Source organism: Hydra viridissima, unplaced genomic scaffold (assembly GCF_058129835.1).
Source record: "Hydra viridissima isolate aposymbiotic clone 2 unplaced genomic scaffold, HvirCarnegie_v1 scaffold_4, whole genome shotgun sequence".
Lineage (NCBI taxonomy): Eukaryota > Metazoa > Cnidaria > Hydrozoa > Anthoathecata > Hydridae > Hydra > Hydra viridissima.
The window spans coordinates 8,869,949-8,888,656 of record NW_028324303.1 but is presented as its reverse complement, the minus strand read 5'-3'; the positions used below and the strand labels follow the sequence as shown (position 1 = coordinate 8,888,656).

At 28.1% G+C, this 18,708-nt stretch overlaps 2 protein-coding genes across 20 annotated transcripts in view; one reads left to right on the top strand and one right to left on the bottom strand.

Annotated features, from left to right (window-relative positions):
• The first annotated feature begins 214 nt into the window (after window positions 1-214).
• LOC149889742 (transcription factor 12-like) lies at window positions 215-12,143 on the top strand. 15 transcript variants are annotated; one of them, XM_090084099.1, is made up of 19 exons: window positions 215-469; window positions 695-797; window positions 1,791-1,893; window positions 3,870-3,901; window positions 4,089-4,191; window positions 4,929-4,972; window positions 5,984-6,038; window positions 6,213-6,256; window positions 9,462-9,558; window positions 9,642-9,733; window positions 9,812-9,944; window positions 10,021-10,100; window positions 10,199-10,348; window positions 10,437-10,656; window positions 10,803-10,956; window positions 11,078-11,165; window positions 11,301-11,358; window positions 11,451-11,594; window positions 11,677-12,143. In XM_090084099.1, exons 1-19 carry the CDS (start codon window positions 399-401, stop codon window positions 11,739-11,741), a joined length of 1,836 nt encoding a protein of 611 aa, XP_089940225.1. In that variant the 5' UTR covers window positions 215-398; the 3' UTR covers window positions 11,742-12,143. The 15 variants fall into 15 exon arrangements, with proteins under 15 accessions (XP_089940225.1, XP_089940235.1, XP_089940233.1 ...); XM_090084109.1 differs by having other exon boundaries at window positions 216-469; window positions 4,929-4,967; window positions 10,437-10,644; XM_090084107.1 differs by having other exon boundaries at window positions 216-469; window positions 4,929-4,967.
• Window positions 12,144-12,392: 249 nt separating this feature from the next.
• LOC149889740 (uncharacterized) overlaps window positions 12,393-18,708 on the bottom strand; it is a 35,646-nt gene continuing 29,330 nt past the window's right edge. For all 5 annotated transcript variants that reach the window (XM_090084088.1, XM_090084089.1, XM_090084090.1 and 2 more), the window contains 16 exons: window positions 18,420-18,537; window positions 18,213-18,241; window positions 17,498-17,647; window positions 17,138-17,399; window positions 16,771-16,961; window positions 15,575-15,662; window positions 15,327-15,421; window positions 14,252-14,362; window positions 14,021-14,083; window positions 13,827-13,860; window positions 13,656-13,735; window positions 13,370-13,438; window positions 13,189-13,287; window positions 13,014-13,089; window positions 12,801-12,913; window positions 12,393-12,686 (listed from right to left, as the gene is read on the bottom strand). In XM_090084088.1, the coding sequence (XP_089940214.1) occupies window positions 12,564-12,686; window positions 12,801-12,913; window positions 13,014-13,089; window positions 13,189-13,287; window positions 13,370-13,438; window positions 13,656-13,735; window positions 13,827-13,860; window positions 14,021-14,083; window positions 14,252-14,362; window positions 15,327-15,421; window positions 15,575-15,662; window positions 16,771-16,961; window positions 17,138-17,399; window positions 17,498-17,647; window positions 18,213-18,241; window positions 18,420-18,537 (1,701 nt within the window). In that variant the 3' untranslated portion in view covers window positions 12,393-12,563. The remainder of the gene's footprint in view (window positions 12,687-12,800; window positions 12,914-13,013; window positions 13,090-13,188; window positions 13,288-13,369; window positions 13,439-13,655; window positions 13,736-13,826; window positions 13,861-14,020; window positions 14,084-14,251; window positions 14,363-15,326; window positions 15,422-15,574; window positions 15,663-16,770; window positions 16,962-17,137; window positions 17,400-17,497; window positions 17,648-18,212; window positions 18,242-18,419; window positions 18,538-18,708) is intronic.

Below are 18,708 nucleotides of genomic sequence, written 5' to 3'. Positions count from 1 at the left end.
CCATTTTTTTAAGTTATTGTAAAACTTTTTCCATCATATTTGAATGATGAAACTGTCTAAAAAAATAATCACGTTTATTTCAGAACCCACCAAGTTTAAAAGGAGGTCCGAAAAAAGCCTTTTAGACTATTCTCATCATACTGAATTTTTTTTCGGCCAGTTATATTTGGGTAAATAAAACTTTTAAACAAAACTTCTTGTCCCCAGGTCTCTTCGACTTTTATGCGGTGTTTTATAATGGTAGCTTTGTTGATCAAAAAAAGGTGACTGACTCAAGCACCAAAATATTCCTTTGCGCATATTCAAAGTATATACTGAATGGGTTCTTGCTGAATAATTTTTGCTGTATAATATAAAAATATAACCAAGAATAAACAACTTTTTACCACACTTTGAGCATGAGTCAGCGAGATGGACCCATGGCAGATTGGCTCAATACATGGGATAGAAACTCAAGCTCTGCCACCGGGTTAGATTTTTTAATTTCTACTATAAAGAAATAAAAAGCACCTCTTACCCGGGTATACTTTTATTTATAGTGAGCTGAAGATATATATATATATATATATATATATATATATATATATATATATATATATATATATATATATATATATATATATATATATATATAAAATGTATTAAACACTCACTGAAAAAAAAATTGGTTCCAAATTTTAATATTTCTTCATAGGAATCATCCAGAAAATGTTAGATTTTCAGGTAATGGGGGAGCTACAACAAGAATGACTTTAAACAATGATAAAGAACTAAGTGATTTACTAGATTTCAGTGCGGTATGTTGTTTTTCCCTGAAGATTTAAATTTTTATTTCTGTAAGAAAAAGTTTTTATAGTTTTAGTTGCATGAAAAGAAAAATCCTAGTCAATTAATGACTTAAATAAAAAACTTTAACAATGTTATATCTACTTTATTATGGACCATAACTATGCATAAAAAACTTAAGTATATAAAACAAATAAATAGGTATATATATAAGTGGTCTGAATATAGTTTAAATTCATATGTGTAAAGTATATACTTACATATGTATATGATGTGTATATAGTTTGCATATTCTAATTACATATTGACACCAAACTACAACTTTATACTTTTTAACTTAATGAATAATGCAGCTGTTTATGCTGTTGCTGCTACTATATTATTACATGGAATTATTAAATTGCTTTTAAAATATTGCCCTTTTCAGTTTATCAGCCTAGCTTTTTAATTTACTATATAACTTTCTGCTAATGAATATACAAAACTGCTCATCAGCTCTGTATATTATTAAAATAGTTTTATTTTTATTTTATACATACATACATACATTCATACATACATACATACATTCATACATACATACATACATACATACATACATACATACATACATACATACATACATACATATATACATACATACATACATTCATACATACATACATACATACATACATACATACATACATACATACATACATACATACATACATACACAACTATAAAAGAAATAAAAAAGCTATAATAAGTTATAAGGAGTTTTTTTGTCATTCAAAGTTTCATAAAGTATGTATTTCTTTTGACTAAAAAACATAAAATCTTAATATTCTTTTTGAATTCTTCACCAAAATAAAATGTAACTTGATAAGCCTGTATGTTTGTAATCAACATATATTTTCAAAATAATAAATGCATGATTTTCTTTGTATTATTAGATATCCATGTAAGTGTAGAAGGATATCAAAGATGTGTTTTAATTAAAAGCTTTGTAATTTTTATTAAAGATGTTCACTCCACCAAATCATTCAAACAATGTTTCTAGACCAACTGTTGATTCTAGTACTGCTCTTCAGAATTCTGGTCCTGTTACAGCTGTGTCAAGGCCAGGTGAATCAAGAAATTTAATTTTTTTTTCCTTGTAAAAGGTTTACTAGAACACAAGAAAAGTTTGAAATGTTCACCTGTTGAGTGTGATGTAAATACAAAATGTAGAAAAAAGTGCAGCTTGCAGAAAGTTTTATAATAATCTGATTTTTAACAGACATGAGTTTCATGTTAAATTTTGATGTTGATGCTGGTTATCTTAGATGTTAATAAGTTTTGAAATTTTAAAGAAAAATATCTTTTCAATTTGTTATCAGATTTTTTTACCTATATTTAAATAATTTGTATCTATCAGCAATTTAATGTTGTTAATAAATGAGTATTACAAATGCTATTGCTCGGTGTTGAAGAGATGGTAGTTTATATGATCTTAGATTCAGTACAAAATAATTATGGTTGTTTTTAAAAAGACAGATGATATAGTCAACTTTGTAATAACAGGGTATTCTTTTTTAGTTGCTTAGGATTTTATAAGTTTTATAATCACTTTTTTAATTATTGGTTTTTAAAAAAGCAATTTTATGGCAAAAAAAAAATAAGAAAATTATAATTTTTGCAATAAAAATACCTTCATTTTAAACTACTTTTTTAAAATTCTTTAGTTAAGTTTCTGCATTGTTGATTTCATTGTTTTTATAACTTATTGTTTTAAAAGACACCTGTTCTTTGTTTTACTAATCTTTTGTTTAAATATTTAATGACAATAACTTTTCATAAGTGTGGGTTAAACATCTGCTTCCAGAAAACAGAGACTTTTAAAGTTAAAAAAATAAAATCTTTTGTTTTCACTTTAAATTTACTAACTGAAAAGAAAATCTTTAATGAATTGTTTGAACACACTAAAGATGTTTGTAGGATAGTTTACACAAGCTGAATAATTTTAAATGTTCTATTTTTATTTTAGTACTTCCCTCATAAAAATTCCATAAGTTGATGTTCAATATATTTAAATAGGACATACATTAACATCCATCTTATATTTACAGTATACCTTTTTTTTTTTTTTTTTGTCTATGCAAAAAATTACAAAGACTCAAAAATTTAAATTAACATTTTAAAGACATTTTGTTTATGCCTTTTTGTTTACTATTACTGTGTGTATATCCTTTATATTATTTACATAAGTGTGAGTATCCTTTATAATATCTACATATGAATGAGAATCTCTTTATATTATCAACATAAGTATGGAATGTCTTTATTTATCTACATAAATATCTTTTATCTATATAAGAATGAGAATCTCTTCATATTACCTACATAAGTATGAGAATCTCTTTGTAATATACCATAATACAAACCAAATTTTATTATACATTTTTTTAAAAAAATTTCTTTTATGAATAACTAAAAACAATGATAAAAAATGTAACATTGAAATTTTATTTTGTTATTGTTGCAGAATGTTTTAAATATGTAAATTAAGATGCAGCTGCTTAAATATTTTTTTATTTTTCATTTCTAATAAACATGCTTTTCAAGTTAAAAATTTTTTTTTTATCAAAAATCTACTTTTTAAACAAAAGAATTAAACAATTGCAAGTGATTTTTAAACAATAAAATTAAGCAAAAATACAAGTATTTTTTAAACAACTGTGACTTAAAAAAAAAACTAATCACTTTTAAAATGAATAGAAACAAATTTAAATATGAAATCTCATCAAACTGCATTATAAATTTATTATTCTATTTATAAATAAGACACTTCTTGTTATGAGGCACAGCATGATGACAGTATCAGTTTGTTAATAACGCCTTTGTGTGAAAAACTGCTAACTATATAAGAGTACCAATAATGAAACTAAAATAATGATTTTAATAATTTTATTTTATTTTATTTTATTTTATTATAAAAAGAGGTTTCTAATTGTGTGTTGATTTGATTAAAAAAGTTTTTTTTCTTTTACCTAATTAAAATGCTTTGAAAATAAGAGTGCACAAGTTAACTTAGGATGGTTTTTTTTTTTCTTTTTTTAAAGATGACGAGTCATGGGCAACATATGAAGCAAGGGTAAGTTTTTAAATTTGTCTTTCCATTTAAATATACTAAGTTAACTTTTTTTAATCTTTTTTTAATTTTTTCCTAAGTTCTACTTGGCATGATGCATCTTTTGTAATAAATAAACAATTTTTATATAGAATGTCCTTATTAAATGTTTTTTTTTTTTTTTTTTTTTTTTTTTTTTTTTTTTTTTCAGCCATTTGATGGTGGTGCATCAGGAGTTATTTTTGTTCAAGATGATGGTGAACTGATTTTGAATTCTAGAAAAGTCCTTTCTGCAAATTCATACAGCCCTACTAGTAAGATGATTTTTTTTTAAATCAGAGGATTTGCTTTACATCAATTGATCTAATCTAAATATAACAGAGAATCAGTTACGTTTCATATAATTGGAATGTTTAACTACTTCTGATTATATTAAAAATGTATAACTGCAAAACAAGCAGTAACAGCAGTGCGTGTGTTGTCATAATCAGAAATAACAGATTAAGTAGTAAGTATAAAAAATCAATACTGCAATAAACAATGAAGAAGTACATTTGCAGATAATTTGAGTCACTAAAAGCTACATAACTATCTTTTATCCTTCAGTTGAAATTTTGTTAGCTCTTGTATGAGCCATTTTAAAAAAGCTGTAATGAAATATTTTCCCAAGCAGAAGAAAAAAAAAAAAATAGAGAAGTTTTGTATAATCAAATCTTGAATAGTATTGTTTTTATAAGTGAATCCAATTGTATCATATAAACAGGATCAATTAAGATGGTGTCTTATAAGATGACATTTGATAAAATGGTGTCCTAAAAAAACAGTTTCTAATTAAAGACATTAGGCTTCATTAGTTACTTTAAACTTCAATTTCTGCATTGGGATTTAGCTTATCTTCTTGAAGACTTTGTTTAAATTATTACTCCATGGATTGCTGTAAGTTTGGTAGTAAAATCTAAGTTTATATGAGTAGATGCATTTGCATAAATTTTATCACTTAAAATAAGGTGACCATTATATCTTTTTTTAAGTCTTAAATTCTCTTTTATAGTAAAGAGGGATGCCTTTTCCATGATGCTACTCAATGAAGGTCAGGTATGTTAATATCTTTAATTTTACACATACTGTTCTCTTTTTTGATTGCTTTACTCAAAGAATTTGTTTGCTTATAATGTTTTTATCTGCTTTGTTCTAAACACATAAGAAAGTTGAGCATATGAAAGTTGAGTAAATTTAATAATTACAGATTATTAATCTTTACTACCAGTTTATACACTTTATGCCACTTTTCAGACAAAATTCAAGAGGAAATAACAGTTTAAAAGATACAGAAAGCAAATGAAAGTAACTTTTTAATATAAAATATAAGAAAACTAGTGATTTGGTTACTAATTAAGATTAAGTTAATTGGTTAGTTTCTCTATTCAACTCTGTGCATTTGGAAAGTGTTGGTTATTAGTGAAGGATTCTGATGAAAAAGGTTTCTTTAGCCTGCTGAACTTGTTCTAATATCTAATTAAATTGATATTATAATGATTTTTAGTTTTCTTATGTCTATTATTATTGAAAAAACCTTTGCAAGAGAGGTCCTTGGTAAGCTTAATATTTCAAAAATATATTATTAAAAAGAAATACATGGAAGATTTAAATGCCAAGGGTTTTTTAAACAGTAGCTGTGTTTCAGACATAAAATACAAAAGCTGCTATTAGTTATTATATTTTAGTAATGAGTATGTCAGTTTCACTATTGGAATGTAGTATGAAATGTTATTCATATAATATCATGGTAATAGTGTATCATTTTCTGTAAAATTTAGTTGTAAAAGTAAAATATAAAGTTCATACATTAGCTTTTTAGTGAAATTAAAATGTAAGTTTGGTTTTTACCTAATTACTTTAATGTGCAATTCTTGGTGTTCTTCAGTAGAATAATATTGTGCAATTTTTGGTATTTTTCAATAAATATTAGTATATGGAATTCTAAGTGTTCTTCATTAAAGTTTCAGTAGTGAGCAATACTTGGTGTTCTTCAATAAATATCAATCTTAAAGTTTTTTCAACCTGTAATTTATGACTTTGTATAAAAATGTATGATTTTTTATTTAGAACATATCTTATACAAGAGCTGTCTCACCAACAGATAATGTTGAAAATACAGAATGTTAGTTGTTTTTTTTTTTTTTAAGAGTTTTGTTTCTTTCAAAATTTACTTTTATAATTTTTAATTTTTAAATTTACCAATAGTTAATCAGAAAATCAGTTTTGTTATTCAACGAAAACTTATTATTAGTTTGAATACTTGATCATCAAGTTTTGTCTTGTTATTTTTATTTAGGGCGTCGCTACAAACAACCATCAAAAAATTCTTCAGCACGATCAGTAAGTTTAATACAATTTAACGTTTGTACAATTTAACATGATTTAACATAATTTAATGTAAAAGTAGTAAATTTTTAAACACAAATGACAAAAGTATTTATAAACAGTTTTTTTTCCTTTTATTACATTTTATAACTTTAAAATTCTTTTTGAAAAATTATTTTTTTTAATCTAAGAATCCTAATTCAAATAGCTATTCAAACAAAACATTCCTTTATTTAAGATTCAAATAGTTGAATAAAGAAAAATAGTTATAGAATCAACATATTTAAAATTAATTAGTATAATAATTTAGCAAACAAAAAAGAAATTTTGGTATATTATGACTAATGTATGCAAAATACAGAGTTCACTATCAAAATATGTAAAAATAAAACTTATAACAAGATTACTGGTGAGCTCATTACTGAAACTTGAGTAAAAAAGAGAAACTAAAGATCTCATTGGTAAAGTTTGCACAATATATTTGCAATTAGTATTTACATTTATCAAATTAAATAATCCTTGATCTAAAATTATAGTAATGTAAACTAGATAAAATGTAGTTTGAATTGGAACAATGTGTACAGTTAGTCAAATAAAAGATCCATGTGGCTATGGTGGACCAGGTGTTGATGACTGAAGTTCAAAGTTATATAGGTAAAGAATTGTTTTGGCTAAAAAAAAGATCTCTTAATTCACTACAAAAAGAATCAAAATTATGATTAAAAAAGCCTAGAGTTTGTGTTTCCATTGCAAAAAAGTTAAGGACAAAAGTTAAATGACAAACATCCTGTAATTAAATGAATCAAAGCAAATAATTGAATAAAAAAAGCCTTTTATGCCTTTCACAGTCCAAATAGTTTGGAGAAAATCAACAGATCATGTAATTGACAAAGGTCTTAACTAAAAAAAAAAAGTCCAATACCTTTGAAATAGTAATAGTTCCAAAAGCGCCTGAATCTTTTTATAATCCAGTAAGGAAGAACATTAGGATGCTTGTAGTGATGAATCAACATCTTTACATGTACAAGTTACCTGCCATCCACATCTGCTGAACTGTACCTCAACACAATTGGGATTAAATGAGATTAGATTTGAACTTTCTAAAGAACAAGGCAGGCTTTAGGTTCAAGACTAAAGCAGTAAAATCTCTTGGCAAGTGATGTTTGTACATCTCTATACTGTAATTGTTAAAAAAAACTTATTCCATTTTTAGACCAGGAGGTTGATGTTGCTGTTTATAACAGCATCTACAGTTTAATGTCAGCCATTAACATAAATTGTAATCTAGATGAGTGGAAGTTGTTTGTTGATGGTTCTAAGATGAGTCTTATTGCTGCTAATCAGCTACCATCGTTTCCAGTTGATTATGCAGTTCTGATCAAAGAAACGTATGAAAATTTAAAGTAGCTCTTAAAATGCTTTTAATTTGTTGGGTCACAGATATTAACCATGAGTTTTTTTTCCTCTGTTGCATAGTAACAAAATGAGTGGATGGACAGTATTCATGGCAATCACATCAAATATTCTTCTCAAGTGGTAAAAAAATTTATCCAACCCTACAATCATGTTGGCTTTAACCCTTAAAAATTTATTTTCTACAACTTTCATCAGAATTTTTTTCCATCATGTTGTAGAGCAGTGAATGACAAGGATGGGAAGTGCTTCAAGACGTTGCAGCTAAGGGGAAAAAAAAAGATCAACATAAATGAATCAACCTTGAAGACTACCTTTGATATATTGTGAGAATTCGAATAGAAAAGTCAAGAAAAGCAATAGGGAATACAAAACAGAAAATACTTAATAGTTTACGCAACTAATTTAAATTGAGTAAATGAGTTATTTATTAAATTTGAAATTCTTTAATGACGTTTGTGTATTTTTTTTTTTTTAAGTGATTAAAAATCTGCATTTTAATTTAGACTCATTTTTAAATGGTCACTTTTTGAAACACGAAACATATTCGGAGTAAGATAAGCAAATTTGAGAGTTTTTTGCAATATATTTATTCATACGCTTTAAAAGGGTAATAAGACTTGCTAATTTTGTTTGCGCTTAAAATTAAGCAAAAAAATAAAAGTTGAACGGTAAGATATTTTTCTTCCATCATTTTTTTTACATGTCAAAGCTTGAAAGTGGCCTTTTTAAAGATTTAATGATCAGTTAAGTTTTTCTGACTTTTCCAATTTAGAAGCAAGTTTTTTTTTTAATTCATTAAAAAAATCTCGATTAAAAAATGAGCTATGAGAAAAATGCGTCAGAAGTTAACTTTAGTGAACATCAACCGTAACTTTCATCGTTTAAAACTTAAGTCGTGACGAATACAATCAAATTTTATTTATTTATCGTCATTTTATCTTAAGCACCTGCTTCCTTTTATTATTGTTTTTATGTATTATTATCGATGTATTATTATCGCTCACGTGTAGCGGCGATTCTTATTTCAGAATTTATTTCCTTCAGTTATGCCTAAAAACAAAATCCTGCCTTTGTTCTTGCTGATTTATAAACTTCTTATAAAAGAAGCATATTTTAGGGTCCATTGTTTGTTGTCTTCAAAAGGTTCTTTTTCCAGCGCTTGAGCGTTATTATCACGTTGGTAAAATCGTAAAAACGTTTTATAAAGAAAATTTTCTTTTGTGAAAAGATATTTTTGTTTAATCCCTTACTAAAGAAAATCTTTTTTTTTTTTTTTTTTATCTTTCTCACGCATTGTGCCGAGAAATACTAAAAAAAGTGAGAAAGAAAAATACCAGAGAACAAATGTAAATTAACATGGCGTTTGTAAATGGAAACCAGAAGCTCAATCATTTCTCCAACTCTTATTTCGTAAGTTCAGTTTAAGAGCTATTGACGTCTTATGGTTAACTTGGTCATTTAAATCGGTATTAAAAAACCGGTGATTAGAACGAGCAATTATTTGCACTTCAAATTCAATATTAGCACGCGACTTGTTTCGCTCCTAGTCGGCACACGCCTGACCGCTATGAAGCGTTCTTTTGTAATGGATTTCTGGGGCAATACTTTTGTAAGATTTTCAAATAAGTTCTTATGTTGATTTTTGCAACCTTTTGTTGTCCAGCAGCAATCAATTCTTCAGAGAAATTATTTTGTGCAATCGATTTGCGAAAAGCGGAAAATACCTTTTCAGCTACGCTGCCTTTGTCTATTAAATATTTATTTCGATTATTTATCCATATAGAGGAATTTTAATTTATTCCAGGTTTACTCACCAAACTCTGAAGATATGATACCTGGTGATCCATCTCTTCCTTACTCTTCACCTAAAGGTGGAATATATGGCAATGATTATTATCTAGGTAATAGTCTTTTTTTATGCAGAATTATTGTAAGGAAGCTTTTAAATTATGATTAAGCGTGTTTTTGGTTTGAATTTGTTTAGAGCATGGGTCACCTGATCCTTGGGGTCATCATATGACTAGCTCTAGAACACATGCAATGACAGGACCGTATTCTACTTTACCTCCAGAATTCGTAAGTTTGTTAATTTCTTTATAAAAGCGTTTTTTGAGTGAGTTCTAGATGGTGAATGTCAGTTTCGTTTTTATTTAGTACTCAACAATGGAACTTATTGATTCTCGTCTTCCACCGTCACTTCCTCCAATGTCTTCATTTAGGCAACATGGTTCTTCCTCTTTAAACTCATCCTCCAACCAATTTGTTGCAACATCAAGTTTTGATGATAGTAAGCGTCAAGTTACAACAATAAATCCCATACATAATTGTTTTTTAATTTTTAATCTAACTTGTTATTCTTTTAGCGCTTCCTCGTGCTAGTGAATCTAACCAATGCAGTGGGAATTCTCAAACAGCTGAATCTCTTGGTAAAGCGCTTGCTTCGGTAAGTTTTTTATATATAAATTTTAAAATCTCAGTTGTACTTATATGTAAAATGAATAAATGAATATTTGATTGTTTTTAAAAAATTTTTTTTACTAGATGTATTCGAACGAAACGAATTCCACAGCAAGTTTTCCTTCTAACCCTTCAACACCTGTTGCCTCCCCTCCTCCTCTCATAAGTAATCGTACTAATGCTCCCTTGTCTACAAATACTAACCCCGCATCGTTTGACAACATTCAGCAAATGGTATTTTCTTATGTATGATTTTTTTTCTCTTTCTCTTCTCTCAATCAAGAATATTTTTAAAAACGTAATACTTAAATTCTTCTTCTAGAACCGGATGCAGGAAACATTGGATGACGCTATATGGGTTTTAAAAAATCACGCAGAGAGCTCTTTGGCAAGAAGTCCATACGTTCACCAAGGTCGCTACCCACCTACTCTTACCGATCAACTACATAATGCACCTATTGACGGTAGCGCAACAATAGATAACAATAGTCATATAAATTCACATTTATCCACTCCTCAGACGTTGTTAGGTAATCAATTAGGTAATAAATCTGTTTAAGTTATGAAAAATATTTTATAATTTAACTAATTTGAAATCTTTCCAAGTATATAAAATAGTAAATTTGGTCTCAAAATCAAACACTTCGAAAGGTTTTTTACGTTCTTGTTTAAAACTTTTGTTTTTTAGAAATAGGAAAAAAAAAAGCAAAGAGCGAAAGCAAAGTTAAAAAGAGACATAAAGTAGACGATTCTGATCTTATTGAAATGAGTGGTGATGACGATTCAGAGCCAAAATATCTACGGGAGTCAGAGAGAAGGCATGCTAATAACGCCAGAGAAAGGTTTATATTCCTAATATCTCTGGTTTGAAAAAACTCCTAATATATTTCTGATTCGAAATTAATTTACCAATCGAAATAAGAAAATTTCAAGAAATTATTACCTTTGCAATTTTTATTGAAGGGTGCGTGTTCGAGATATTAACGAAGCGTTTAAAGAACTTGGTCGCATGTGTTCTTTACATTTAAAAAATGAGAATCCGCAAACCAAGGTAGCTTTTTAAATTTCTATTTACTGAATTTCCTTTTAAAGCTTCTAGAGAATTTAAAATATTGTTGCTAACTTTCTTTGATTGTATTAATTAATAGTGTAAGCTTTAAAAGATATTGACTAATTTTTCCTCTAGTTAACTGTCTTACATCAAGCTGTCACTATAATTAACTCACTCGAGTCTCAAGTACGAGGTATTTTATTAATGTTTTAAAAACAAAAACAAATAACAAATGAGTTGAATTTCTTAAATGAAAAAAAAGCATGTTTTTTTATTTTTACATAGAGCGCAATCTAAACCCAAAAGCTGCTTGTTTAAAAAGGCGCGGTGACGAGGAAAAATTAGGCGAAGATGTTGCCGACAAACGTATTTCACTTGGGGGTTTGATTGATAAAAGAAACCAGAGAAGGCCGCAACAATCTTTAAATAGTAAGCAACTACTTATTGTTGAAAAACGTTCATTCTTTCACTTAATGTGTCCCTATTCTAAGGCCTTTCAAAAACTTTTTAGGTTACCAACAAAGTCCATTAGACGGCAGTGGCATGATGCAGGACACTGGTATTTTCAGTCATTAATAGTAATCCGCTAAAGGGGCGATGATTTATTGACAGCGTAGCAAATCTTTTTCCTGATTGCGAATTTCATAGCCATGAAAAGAAATTGTATATATAGACCACGGATCTATCAGCAACAAGTCAAAATACTTCTTGCTGCTACATATTATCACCTGCATAGACTAACTTTCTCGTATGTTTTTGTTTTTGCAGGCTAAAAAACATTTAAACAAAATGAAGTTATCTACAAATAATCTCCGTTCAATTAGGTTTTATTAATGCTTCGTTTGAAGTTTTTTTTACAAAATTTTAATTTGTATATTTTATGAATGATATATATTTACCCTTGTAAAGTTTTTCCGGGTGCAATATTAACTGTTGTTATCGGATATTGTTAATGAAGTGTTTTCACCGATGTAAAAATTTTCTGTAGTCTCATCGAAATAATGGAACGTGTTCGTTTGCCCTTTACACTGTAACTGTGAAGGGCAAATGAAGATTCCATTATTTGGCAGTACTCGCAATCTTTCCATTATTTTTTTAGAGTTGCCAGTAAATAGAAGCTTTTGAGATGGACAAAATTTTGAATTATCTTAAAAAACATAACATTTTAGACATTTTCAAATGTTACATTTTTTAAAGTTTGATCTCAAAAGACTCGGCAAAATAAGATTTTGTGGATAGAAGCATTTATACATAACTGCTATATACATGCTATATACAAGATTAAAACTATTCAAAAAATGGAAAATTAGTTACATATGCTTCTGCAGAATGTTTTTAAAAAAGTTATTTTAATTTTAGCAATATAATAAAAAGTAATATCAAAGTATTTTAAGATAATTATTTTTTAACAATATCCAGAAGAATTTTTTTAGATTTCAAATCCCCAGCTTGATCAACCATAGCGTATATAGTTGTCCCATACGTCCGCCGGTACACCGCTTTAACAACTTGTAAATCAATCTAAATGGCCAGAAGAAATATTTTAAAATGCAACTTAATAAACTTGCGAGCGTGTAATTGTACTGTTAAAAAGTAAAGATATTTGAACAAAGAAGTATATGTAGAATCTCAAACCTCTGATCGTGAAATTATGCATCGAATAAGCATAGAATAGTCTGGAGGGTCATAAGCTATTGCTCGATAGATACGTTCCGAAAAAAACATAGGCGGATCACGTATATTGCAAACTTTAATAAAATAAAAAATAAAAAAAAAGGATTTAAACTTTAAATAGGACGAAACTTTCCTATAAAATTTATAAAGTTCAAGAAATATGCTTTCACTAACTAATGGCTGTAATAGCCTCCAAGAAAATTCCTTGTATAACTTCATCTAATTTTTCAAGTATGTCCGCGTTCGTCATCTAGAAAAAAGTAACTCTTAAGAAACTATCGAGAAGTTGATCAATAAGTATTTGGGTTACTAAAAGGCAACTTGTTAAAAATCAAGTATTGTTACTTACGTCAGTAAGAAGATCACAGACTAATTCGATGTGAGGAAGGCTTCTTGTTGCGAATAAGTCGATGAAGAACTCGTGGTTAGTCGGTCTGCGTAGCATTGTCTAAACAAAAAAATTAAATTGAAGGAACAAGTTTGTTACTTTTTTACCATAATCTTTTGTGTATTTCATAGATGTTCTATACCTCGTAAAGAGTTTGCGAATCCTTCTTTGCTAGGGTATAATCAACTTCATCATTTTCCTCTCTTTGACACTAAAATTAAAACATCAAAGTTCATGTTTTTTAAAAATACTTACAAGTTACAGAATTTCAATTTAAACAGCTAATAATTTTTAAAATATAATTTCATGTTTTGTTAAGTTCTATTTGTTATATAATAGTTTGATATATTAGTAGTAAAAATTAGAGATGTTGAGAAAAAAATAAAAATTTCGCCTGTTTGAATTTTCATTCAAAAAAAATAACTAACCTCAACAATAGCACACATCAATTTTTTAAAATAGCCGCAAGTAATCTTTTCAATTTCTTCTTGCAAACTCAAGTTAAATACTGGGGGAAAAAAAAAAAAACTTTAAATATCGTATTAAGTAAGAGAGAGGTTTGGTAACTACGATACTATAATATCAAGTTCTTTACTTACTTCCATTAAATGCTCTCTTAATGATTGCTATTTCCTATAAAAGAATTTAAAAAACATGAAGATAAAACAAAATCTAACACGCGCGCTAACTACAACTCCTCAATTGCTAGTTTTATCCACAAAAAAGCGACGAATCAGCATACATGAACATACCACACTATCTGCGATGGGACTTTAATAAAATAAAACCTTACATCATTTTGGCGCGTACAAAGTATTTCAATCAAAACATCGATTTTTATGGTCAAATCTTCATTCTGGAACAAAAAGTATATATTTAACTATTGTAAGATAAATATTTAAAATATTGCAAATCGAAAGATAACCCCAATAAGCAATGAAACCAGACCCATAGCCGGAAACTGATTATAATTATACTTTTCTTGCACACATTACTGCTAAAAGAAAAATTAAATGAGAAAAACCTTGAGAGCGCTGTACAGAGATGCCGCATCATAAATTTGATTGGATAGCAATAATGCCAAGACTATGTCTTCGTGCTGGGGAGCAAGCATTCGGATATCGTCGACAAGGTCCTGGAAATTGCAATAAAACTTAAGCTTCGGCATTTGATTTTTTGGCTTTAAACGAATTACAAATGAAGGACTAACTTGTATGTCAGTCATTTGAAATAAATCGCATATATACCTTGTTATTTTTTTTCAACCCTTTAAGACATGGCGCAGAAACGCTATTCAATTAAAAATCTTAAACTTATTTCTGTAACAAATTTTAAATTGTATAAATATATACTTGTAAAAACAAAAGCTTTGCTGATTTAGACGCATAAACATTTAAACATTTGAAGTTCACTTGAAGAATGATTTGAGACTAACAACTTGAATTAACTACGTAACGTGGTTTTTAATTAAAATTACAACTGTTATAATTAAAAACTAAATATGCCCCCACGCCAAAAAAAAAGAAAAACTAAAATTAAAATCCCAATTTTAATAAGAAAATCTTAATGATCCCATATCTAATTTAAAACAAGTTACCGTGGTGTGACCTAGCAAAGTCCAATGCTTTAAAAAAGTCCTAATTTAATAAATGACAAATTTCGTTTTTATAAAATAAACATTTAGATAAAAAAATTTAGTTATTTTCCCCAAATGTTTATATCATATATACAAAATTTGTCATTTCTTAAATTAGGACTTTGTTAGGTCAGACCACAGAATGTAAACTTAAACAAAATATCCTTATCAAAATTTCGCTTCATTATGGTGATTTTGAACCAAAACTCCCACCGAATATGAACAAGTCGAATGTTGCTGAAACAGAATTTTCGGTTTTCGGTCGAAACCGATAATGAAGTCGAACGTTTCCGTTCACTAACTTTTATAAACTTCAGAAAATTCGATATACCTTAAAAAACTGATATAGAAATTGATAATTTATTTATCATTGTTTGTTAAAAACCAATCCTTAATAAAACTTTGCTAAGCTCTACTGAGCAAGATTTTTAAAAGAAATTACAAATACACAAAAAAATTATACCCTTCGGTATCGTCTAAAAAATTCTCGAATGATCAATTGTCTTTGTGCATTATTCCGAGATGCTAAAAACTGCAGGATTTTTTCAGTATTCCTATCTTTACAAATAGAAACAAATAACTACTATATATATATATATATATATATATATATATATATATATATATATATATATATATATATATATATATATATATATATATATATATATATATATATATAATCAATTTCTATAATAATAAGTAATTTACTTTTTTGCAGCATTGACTTTCCAACAGCCTGCGCATCTTTTAAGGCGTCAAAATTGTTCATCGAAATACCTTTTACAGTCCCTCGGAACTAAAAATATAAATATGAAACACGTATACTTAAAAGAGTGAAGTTCCGCCGCTTTCTCGCAGAGAATACAAAGTTGCAATTTTAAATCTTCTCTTCCATAAAAATTCTCTTTTACAAATTTAAATCACACTGCTTGCAGTCTGCATGTGACTATATTAATCGTTATGTTTGGCTCCTAAACTCACCGAACTTAAATCCTACGGACATTTTTGTATAAAGCACAATTGAAAGACAGACCAACAAGTCCCCATGCAATACCAAGGGGAGTTAGTTACCAGAACCAAGAAAGAATTCAAGGCCTTGTCAAAGAAAGCAATTATCAATAACTGCACCAGGTTCCATGACTATGTAGAAACAGTCATTAATGTGTAAGATAAATTTATTAAAATGTAAGAAGATTCAGATAATCCAGTTTTAAAATAGAGTTGGTTTTATTCAAATGCAATTAGTATTTCCTGAGAAACCTCAAATTATCTTTAAAAACATTTATAGTTAAAAGCCATTAACACAAGAAAACAACGTAACAACAATTTTTTCTACCACTCTGCACGATTGCTTCCACGCAATATATTTACACTCCTCCCCAAAAAATTTACACGCCAAACGTTTCATATCCGTCAAAAAACATTCACTTGCTCCTCACCACTTATCTTCCGCTTTGTAAACAACTATATGCTGCGTAGGCATCTAAAGAAAAAGCATGCAGCAGCACATTCTCGATTTTCTTTGCATCTTTTGACTTCTACTCCCAAACCATCGTAGACTAAACATCAGTTTGCAACAAGACATGATAGGAAATTGTCAACTTGACGTCTTGCATCTCCGCAACCACCTTAGTTCGCTACAAGCAGATTGCGGCATTGGACATTGATCGTATTTTTTTGAAGATTTCCGGAAATTTATAGAGGAGAGTTTTTATGGAAGAGAAGATTTATAATTGCAACTTAGTGTTCGCTGCAAGAAAGCATCAAGCCAATCGAGCATGTGATGGAGTGATTCTACCGCTTGACACGATTGCTTCAGCGCAATGTAATTACAAGTTCAAAAAAATTGTTTTAAAAGAATGCGAAAAATAAGAAACAAAACCAAAAAAAACAAAAACTACAACCTTTTTTGGTTTCAGTTTCTTTAATCCCCTCCTATTTTCTCGGCCAATAAATGAAGGGTCAATAACAGGACCATTTAGATTTGCCGTCTTATGACTAGAACTAGAATGCTTTCCGAGATCATCTTCAAGTGTGACCAATAGTTCAGGGTTTTCGTTAGTCTCTACTTCAGGTTCAGTTTTCTTTAAAATACCTTAAAATAAAAAAATAATCCATACTCACACTCGATAAAACGCAACATGGCAGATTGACACAAAATATTACAATAATTATTTTTCATCTAAACAATATTTTATTGAGAATAATCCCATAAAGTTCATAATATTTTAATCAGAACAATCCCATAAATCTCAAGTAATAAGACAATACCCCTGGAAGCTTGTGCAAATGATATTGAGTGAAACACAGATTTAAAGTCTCCTTCCCCACTACCTTCATTTTCTCCAAAAGACATGTTTTTTAACCCATTTCGCAATTGTCTCTGAGCTTCTTGAGCCTCTCTTCTCTCTTCTTCTTCACTATCCATATCTGCTGCAACTTTCTCTGTGTCACTCTCTTCATCTTTCACATTCTCGTTTTCTTCACCAGAATCTTCACTACTTTCTTCTTCATTTTCTTTTAATCGCATTCTCTATCAAACAAATAAAAAATGATTAATAACAAAAAATTATTGAAATCATCAAAAACTCTAAAAAATAAAAAAATAAAAAAATAAAAAAAGGTTTTAACCTCTCTCTTAGCAATTAGTATCTTAACAAACTTGTTCACAACTTTTGTTTTTCGTAAAATGATCTTTATAATATCTGGAAAAGTAAGTCTTTGATCAAGCTGAATGTTCCCATCTTCAGCCCAAATCGGTGGCAAACTATTTGATATCCTCTGTAACAATATTCCATAATAAGTAAACGAATGGGCAAAAGAAAAAAGAAATGCCAATTTCTTTAACAATCATATAGAAACGATTTTTTTTATGTAAAAACAATAATTCATGTAAAAACAATAATTCATGTAAAAACAATAATTCATGTAAAAACAATAATTCATGTAAAAATGATATTTTATGTAAAAATGATTTTTTATGTAAAAAAGATTATTTATATAGAAACAATTTTTATATAGAATCGGTATTTTACATAGAAACAATATTTATATGAGTCAAGTTAAAAGTCATTTGGAATGAGCAGTGTGCATCCTGAGACAGTTTAGCTAGTTGTCCGTTAGACTACTGCATTTGCAAATAAAATGACATGCAGCAATATTACTGCCACTAATAACAGTTATTTATTACCTTACTTTTTTTTTTTTTTTTTTTTGAACGTATAAAATATTATCACAGATTAAAAATATTCACATAAAATATAATCATAATTGCATGACATTATTATTGTGTAATAAACACAACAACCTTAAATAGTTTACCAACTTATTTACAATACAATCTTACCATCTCTTTTTCTTCACGAGAAAATAAATCTAAATGTAAAATTCTGAGGTGTAAAAGATTAAAATTTCTTAAAATAGAGAACAAAAATGATAAATGCATACAACACAAGGAAAAAATTTTTTTTTTGACAAATATGTAACTTGTAATAAGAAATGTTCTTTTGATTTGAATGATACATCTGTTATCAATTATTGTGCAACAACTTACTTCCAATCAAGCGTAACACAAGACCTTTTATAGGACTATGACACACTTGTTCAATGTAGTCAAACATCTCAATTCCGAAACGCAAAAAAAAAAGTTGTTTTATCATGGCCAAATCATTCTAAGCATTGGAAAAGAAACAAGAATTTAAAAAAATCAAATATGTAAATGACATTTTATTAACAACTTTAAACTAATAACATAGAAAACAATAAAAAAAAAAAAATTAATCAGATAAATTAACAACATAGTTTAAATGACAAGCCATTGTTTGTTTTGGAAAGAACAACAA

Bases quoted from the DNA above. Each gene is read 5' to 3' on its own strand.
- LOC149889742 (XM_090084098.1), top strand. From the start codon at position 399: ATGAGTCAGCGAGATGGACCCATGGCAGATTGGCTCAATACATGGGAT. The intron at 6,039-6,212 runs GTTAGTTGTTTT...ATTTTTATTTAG, and splicing joins TAATGTTGAAAATACAGAAT to GGCGTCGCTACAAACAACCA. The intron at 11,166-11,300 runs GTAGCTTTTTAA...TTTTTCCTCTAG, and splicing joins ATGAGAATCCGCAAACCAAG to TTAACTGTCTTACATCAAGC.